This window comes from Stegostoma tigrinum, unplaced genomic scaffold (genome assembly GCF_030684315.1).
Source record: "Stegostoma tigrinum isolate sSteTig4 unplaced genomic scaffold, sSteTig4.hap1 scaffold_120, whole genome shotgun sequence".
Lineage (NCBI taxonomy): Eukaryota > Metazoa > Chordata > Chondrichthyes > Orectolobiformes > Stegostomatidae > Stegostoma > Stegostoma tigrinum.
Window position 1 is genome coordinate 204193 of NW_026728069.1, and position 7444 is coordinate 211636.

General features: G+C 40.1%; 1 protein-coding gene across 1 annotated transcript; it reads right to left on the reverse strand.

Moving 5' to 3' along the window:
• Positions 1 to 2959: 2959 nt before the first annotated feature.
• On the reverse strand, positions 2960 to 6347 carry LOC132207672 (probable G-protein coupled receptor 139). The gene is made up of 2 exons (XM_059643585.1): positions 6270 to 6347; positions 2960 to 4508 (listed from the first exon to the last, which is right to left on the reverse strand). Exons 1-2 carry the CDS (start codon positions 6337 to 6339, stop codon positions 3592 to 3594), a joined length of 987 nt encoding a protein of 328 aa, XP_059499568.1. The 5' UTR covers positions 6340 to 6347; the 3' UTR covers positions 2960 to 3591.
• Between the last annotated feature and the right edge of the window lie 1097 nt (positions 6348 to 7444).

The window sequence follows — 7444 nt, forward strand, 5'->3', positions numbered from 1 at the left end:
ATAATTGTTTTTAACTTGCTATATTTGCATTCTAGTTGCAAAATTGGAGGAACTTACCCATTCAGAGGGATTTACTGCGTTTTGTTTTCATTCTTCCACAGCCAAAGTAGGGTGGTGGGTAGGTGTGAGGGATGGAACTAAAGCAGGACAGCTGAATAAACTGGTGCATTAGTTACCGTTGGATGCAGCTGTCACTCTGAAGTAGTGTCGGTCAGACATTTGATCAACACATGTCAAGACTCATCCTTCCTTGAAGTGTCAATCATCACCCATGGAGGTTGAGTGGGGGCTGGAGAGCTGGGAACAACTGAGAAAAATTGATTGCTGGATGTAACATGTGATCTGATTTCTAGAATCTTGTGTGATTTTCTCTTTCTGTTAGCATTCATTTCCAGAACTCGTTTTCAAGATCAGTTTGAAAGTAGATGAGAATTGAATAAATGTTGCTTTCATGGTAATGCAATATTTGTTTCAAGGTTAAAATTGTGTCTGAGATTATGAGAACTGCAGCTCCTGGAGAACTCGACATAAAAAAAAGTGTGGAGCTGGATGAGCACAGCAGACCAAGCAGCATCTTAGGAGCACAAAAGCTGACGTTTCAGGCCAAGACTCTTCATCAGAAAAGGGGGAGGGTGAGAGGGTTCTGAAATAAATAGGGAGAGAGGGGGGAGGCGGATCGAAGATGGATAGAGTAGAATATATGCGGAGAGGAGACAGACAAGTTAAAGAGGCAGGGATGGAACCAGTAAAGGTGAGTGTAGGTGGGGAGGTCGGGAGGGGATAGGTCAGTACAGGGAGGATGGATAGGTCAAAGGGGCTGGATGAGTTTAGGAGGAAGGAAATGGGGGTGCGGCTTGAGGTGGGAAGAGGAGATAGGTGAGAAGAAGGACAGGTGAGGGAGGCAGGGACGAGCTGGGTTGGTTTTGGGATACAGTAGGGGGAGGGGAGATTTTGAAGCTTGTGCAATCCACATTGATACCATTGGGATGGAGGGTCCCCAAGCGGAATATGAGTTGCTGTTCCTGCAACCTTTGGGTGGCGTTGTGATGGCACTTACTTCTACTGGCTCCATCCCCACCTTTTTGCGTTTTCTGTCTCCTCCCCACCTATCTTCTCCCCCATCTTGGATCCGCCTACACCCTCTCTCTATTTATTTCAGAACCCTCTCTTTCTCCCCCTTTTCTGATGAATGGTCTAGCCCCGAAACATCAGCTTCTGTGCTCCAAAGATGCTGCTAGGCCTGCTGTGTTCATCCAGCTCCACACTTCATTATCTCTGTATCGATCTTGCCAGCGTACTGCCGATATCATGTGATTTCACCTTTTGTACCAGTCTGCCACTGGGGGACGTTGTCAAAGGCTTTACTGAAGTGCATGCAGGCAACATAAATCACTTTCCCCTCATTAATCATCATCGTCACCTCCTCAAAAAACTCAATCAAGTTCGTGAGGCACGGCCTCCCCCACACAAGACCATGCTGTCTATCACAAATATGTCAATTTGCTTCTGAATGCATGTAGATCTAGGCCGTGAGAATCTTTTCCAATAATTTCCCTACCACCGGCATCAGATTCACAGACATGTAATTTTCTGGATTATTCTTGCCACACTTCTTTTAAAAATGAGACAACGTTGGCTATTCTCCAGTCCTCTGGGAGCTCAACTGCGGACAAAGAGGATGCTGAGATGCTTCAGCAATTTGTTCTCTAGCTTTCATTATTATTCGGAGACAAATCCCATCAGAACCAAGGGACTTATCTCTGTATGTATAAAAAGTCTTGAGATTCTTCTTAATCCTGTTTACTAACGACCTTTCATGAACACTCTTCTTGACCCTTCTAATTTCTTGTTTAAGTACTTTCCAACTTTATTTACATAGTTCAAGACTTAGACAGGTGCTATCCTCCTAGACCTTAAGTATGCTTCCGTTTTCTATTTGACCAAGGTCATAACACTTTTCGTCATCCATGTTTCTTATAACTTGCATCACCTGTCCTTTATTCTCGTTGGAATGTGCCAGTCTTATCAACTGCAATTTGCAATACACTCACATGTCCGATGTGATTTAATCTCAAACAGCTGCCTCCAAAGATCTGCAGTTCATGCCGAGTAAATTCCTTGAATTTAACACCCATCACCCAAGATCTGCTGTTATCCCTAGCCAGGAGTATCTTAAAACTCACGGTATTAAAGTCACTACTCCTCAATTGTTCTCCGACTGAACTTTCATTCACCTGACTGGGATCATTTTGTGAAACCAGGTTCAGCATAACTACTTCTCTGATATACAGTGCCAAGAAACCCTCCTGGTCCTTACAAATTCTTCCCTATCCAGCCCCTCGGATGAAGTCTCAGTCATTATAGGAGAAGTTAAAATCACCCACCACAACAACCCTGCCGTTTTAACACCTTTCCATAATAGTCTACATAGTCTCTCCTCTATTGTTGGGAGGCCTGCAGTATAACACCAGCATTGTGATTTCACCTTTCCTACTCCTGAGCTCTACACATATTGTCTTGCTGCATGAGTCTTCTGATGTATCCTCCTCAGCACAGCTGTGATATCCTCCCTTAGCCGTAATGCTGCACCCCCACCCCTTTTAAGTTTCCTCTACCACACCTAACCATCTAAATCCTCGGAGATTCAGCTGAATGTTCTGTCTCTCTTTCAGCCAAGTTTCCATAATTGCAATAATTCATTGTTTGAAGTACTAACCAAAGCTCTAAATTCATCTACTTTGTCTATCACAGCTCGTACATTTCAGGCCACCTCACCTTCCTGTTTCAGTGGCAATTCCCTGCCTGTTCTTCTCAATCACAAGCCACTTCTTTTTTCAATCCAAAAGTTAAATATGAACATCAATGAAAAGTATTTTGAAAAGTGTCTGAAATATGGAGCATATTCCAATGCAGAGTTAAATAATACATAGTAAAGTCTGCGATTGAGATCATGACAAAATGTTTTGTTTAAAATGTTATTTTGTTTTAAGTCAATTAAAATATTCAAATCGTCATCAAAGCCGAGCTTCTGCTAATTGTTAGTTATTATATTGTATCTGTGTAAAATTACATGAATGGCCATGTAATTCTTCCAACATTGCTTTTGTAGGAACGAAACAGAATCAAATGACATAACGTACGCATCGTTGTCCATCAAGCCATCACTTCGATCCATGAGAGCAGACAGTTCAAACGTATCTTAGGCAGAGCTCGTCAGGGTCCAAACTCTATGAAGGCGGTCAGCCAGGGAGATATGGTCCTGAAGGGCTGGGTAAGAATGAAGGAGCAGCAAGTGATGGGGATTTTGCTGAAGTACTGGCCTAAACAAAACTAGAACAGCTGACTTGGTTAATATTTGAAAAGACCTAGAACTACACCCTGTCATATTTGAAAATATGATTCCCTTCTATATATATGTTGAGCCTATCAACAGTATCAGTTAATAGGTCAGCTACGAGTGATTGAAAACCAATTGCAAACAAATTAGTCGAGATAAGTTGTGAACTTGCCCTTCAGATATCTGACTGTAATTTCCACCTGGCATGACAAGGATAAGTAAATGCAATGGTTGCTAGTTCATGATGGATTTTCCTACTTTCGAGAGGCAAAAAAATGAACAAACAAGTTGAGTGGATATTTCATCCCATTCTTTAACTCGACTCTAAATTTACTCTGGGTCCCAGCATAAATAAACGGATTGGTGCAAGAACTCAAAAACTGAAGCATAAATGCTACTTCATTGAGAATATACGTGGAAACACTGGAATTGGACCCTGAAGTATAAGTAGCGTTTGTAATTCTGACATAGAGTATTGTTATAAAAAATAATGCATATAACAGTATGAAACTTCCAGAGATGGCAAAAAGCAAAATAATGGACTTCCGTCGCTTCACCAACTCTGGGTCACTTTGATTCTCTCCACTGTTCTGGGCCCAGAGTCTCCTGCGGGTTCCATTGGCTGCTACAATATGTCTCACGGTCAGAGCATTCAGTAGTAAAATTAGAATGAATGGGATACATGGGGTTAAAATGGAACTAATCAAATCATATCCGACCCACACAGGTGATGTATAAAATATTACCTTAATACCACAGTACCAAGGCATGTCATTAATAACAACTGTTGGTTCATAAACAAAATATCTGGCGATATTTTTAAAGAAGGCCAGTGTGGACACAGTTCCTACAACCCAAGCTGCTGTCTTCTGAGTGCAATATTTAATTTTCAGTTTCTGGCAACAAATGGCCACAAATCTATCAAAGGTAAACGCTACAGTTAACCAAGCAGAACTATCAATGGCTGCAAAATTAAAGGCATTGCGAAGACTGCACACTGGTGTAATTGACAGAAAACTAGTTGGAAAATAAATTCCAGCTATCCGGTTCAATAGTACAGCCGTGATCATTACGAATAGATCTGCCGTTGCCATGGACACCACGTAATAAATAATACATCCAGAAAGACCACATCGTCTGTGACACAGCGTCAGAATCACAACCAGGTTAGCTGCAATGTAGAGAGAAAGTGTACTGTGAGAACAAGAATGATTTTTTTTTACTCTTAACAAAGCAAAACAAATCAAACATGAAGAATAAATGTGTGAATAATAAAGATTAGGATGCAAACATAAGTTAAAAAAATCTATGTTGAACAAACTCTTTTCTTGTCCTGGAATTAGCATAGCCGTGTGAGTCCAGTCAATCAGATAATATGTAATAAAAATGTACGAAATCCAAATTATAACAAAGTGACATTGCAAATACGACAACATTGACAAAAACATGGATTCCAACCTGAAAATGCCACTTTATCATCGATGTCAACTAGGATCTTCAGTGTCGTACTGAATCATATGAATTAACATGTGATGACAATTCAATAGGAGAAAAGCAATGCCTTTAATTTTGCAGCCATTGATAGCCATTGATCAAACTAACGAATTCCTCCTGCTGCACTGTGCTGTCTTGGCTTTGTTAATTTTATGCAATGTCAATATTTGAATTAAGAAGCTTTAATTGCTTTTGAGGTTTTCCAATTTTTGTGGAGTTTCACTCAAGCTGGAGAACAAGAAAGATTGAACAGTCCAAGGCTTTGCCAGATACAATCGGCAGAAGAAAATTACAAATGCAGGATTTAACCATTTAGATACATCTACAAAAGTAAATGGGAAAGCGAAGACTCTGAACGAAGAAGTGCTTGTTTGACTGGTTGAAATTGTGGTCAATCTGTCAGTTCTGAGGAAGGTTTACTGGATTTGAAATGGTAACTCTTTTCTTTCCTATAGACGCTATCAGACTTGTGAGTTTCTCGAGCAATTTCTGAGTTTCTCGTGAAAAATATGCTCTGCGAGTTAGAAATTAGCAAACATTCGACCTACATGATTGCTTACACTAGGGAGCAGTTTTTCCTACTGACTGAAGGTGGACTCACGGTGCCATGAAAGCTACAAGTAAATCCAAATTTCTATTAAATGCCAAATAAAGGACTGATTATGTATCTGCCAACATCGTGGTGATAATAATACGCTTTCAGCAAACTCATTCAGTGATTTCAGCCAGAAATTACTCAGTAGTTCAGTCCAATTAATCAAGTAATCCTTTGTCGTACTTAACGTATTTTTGTCAAGTTCAACAGCACAATATATTTCTATACAGTTAGAAAAATGTTTGAAATCATTCACACTAATAATGGCAGTTTTATAACGGAAGTCAATTTAACTGTGATACTGCCCGCGGATTCATTAGATGGAAATGATTAATTGCTCAATAGATTTTTTTTCTGCAATTCTCCCGCAACAATATTATCAAAAACACGAATAGTTTGCATTTCCAAACAGGTAACAGCATAGTTGTTCATCGCAGGATCTGTCAAAGCCAAACAACAGAACAACATTCAACGTGAGACGTTAGCAGTGATTAGGAGCGATAATATTATTAAAACAATAAAATAGTAACTGAAGCAGAAAAGATAAGATATAATAAAAGGAAAATAAAAAGGGAGAGAATACTGAAAGAAATATTGTGGAAAATGGATTACAATGCAATATAATGAACAGAAATTATGGTGATGAAATGACAACTTAATATAATTAAAATAGAAAACGCATGCAGTAAAATACGAAAAACGATAGCATTTGCAGAAAATGCATTATGCCAGTGAAATTAAAAAAAAATCTCATGCACATACAAAAAAGCCTATTGTTAAAATGGATGAATTATTGTAGTAAATGATGCTTCACACAGTTATTTTCAAATGACACCATTTTACCTGGAATCCCGACAGATGCAATGATCGGATAGTAAATGATAAATACGAGACCTGATGGTACTCCATGCATTTCTATCAGAAGCTTTGAATGTAATCTGAATTTCACCGAAAAGTGGTGACTGTTATTGGTTTTGGTGAACTCCAGGGACATAATTATGTGATTTGATCCTTTCTGTTAACTGCATTTAATGAAGCATACAAATGACTGCAGCTGATGTACGGCTATTTTTTATGCGTTGATGAAAACCATGGTTTCAATGACATTTGTTACATTTTAAAATTAAAATAACACCCAATCACTGCAGAAGGAACATAGTTATATTTAGAACATAGAACATAGAACAGTACAGCACAGAACAGGCCCTTCAGCCCACAATGTTGTGCCGACCATTGATCCTCATGTATGCACCCTCAAATTTCTGTGACCATATATATGTCCAGCAGTCTCTTAAATGAGCCCAATGACATTGCTTCCACAACTGCTGCTGGCAACGCATTCCATGCTCTCACAACTCTCTGCGTAAAGAACCTGCCTCTGACTTCCCCTCTATACTTTCCACCAACCAGCTTAAAACTATGACCCCTCGTGCTAGCCATTTCTGCCCTGGGAAATAGTCTCTGGCTATCAACTCTATCTATGCCTCTCATTATCTTGTATACCTCAATTAGGTCCCCTCTCCTCCTCCTTTTCTCCAATGAAAAGAGACCGAGCTCAGTCAACCTCTCTTCATAAGATAAGCCCTCCAGTCCAGGCAGCATCCTGGTAAACCTCCTCTGAACCCTCTCCAAAGCATCCACATCTTTCATATAATTGGGCGCCCAGAACTGGACGCAGTATTCCAAGTGCGGTCTAACCAAAGTTTTATAGAGCTGCAACAAGATCTCACGACTCTTAAACTCAATCCCCCTGTTAATGAAAGCCAAAACACCATAAGCTTTCTTAACAACCCTGTCCACTTGGGTGGCCATTTTAAGGGATCTATGTATCTGCACACCAAGATCCCTCTGTTCCTCCACGCTGCCAAGAATCCTATCCTTAATCCTGTACTCAGCTTTCAAATTCGACCTTCCAAAATGCATCACCTCGCATTTATCCAGGTTGAACTCCATCTGCCACCTCTCAGCCCATCTCTGCATCCTGTCAATGTCCCGCTGCAGCCTACAACAGCCCTCTA

Excerpts from the sequence above, each read along its gene's own strand:
- LOC132207672 (XM_059643585.1), bottom strand. The coding sequence starts at position 6,339 with ATGCATGGAGTACCATCAGGTCTCGTATTTATCATTTACTATCCGATC. Across the intron at positions 4,509-6,269 it reads TGCATCTGTCGGGATTCCAG|CTAACCTGGTTGTGATTCTG; the intron begins GTAAAATGGTGT and ends TCTACATTGCAG.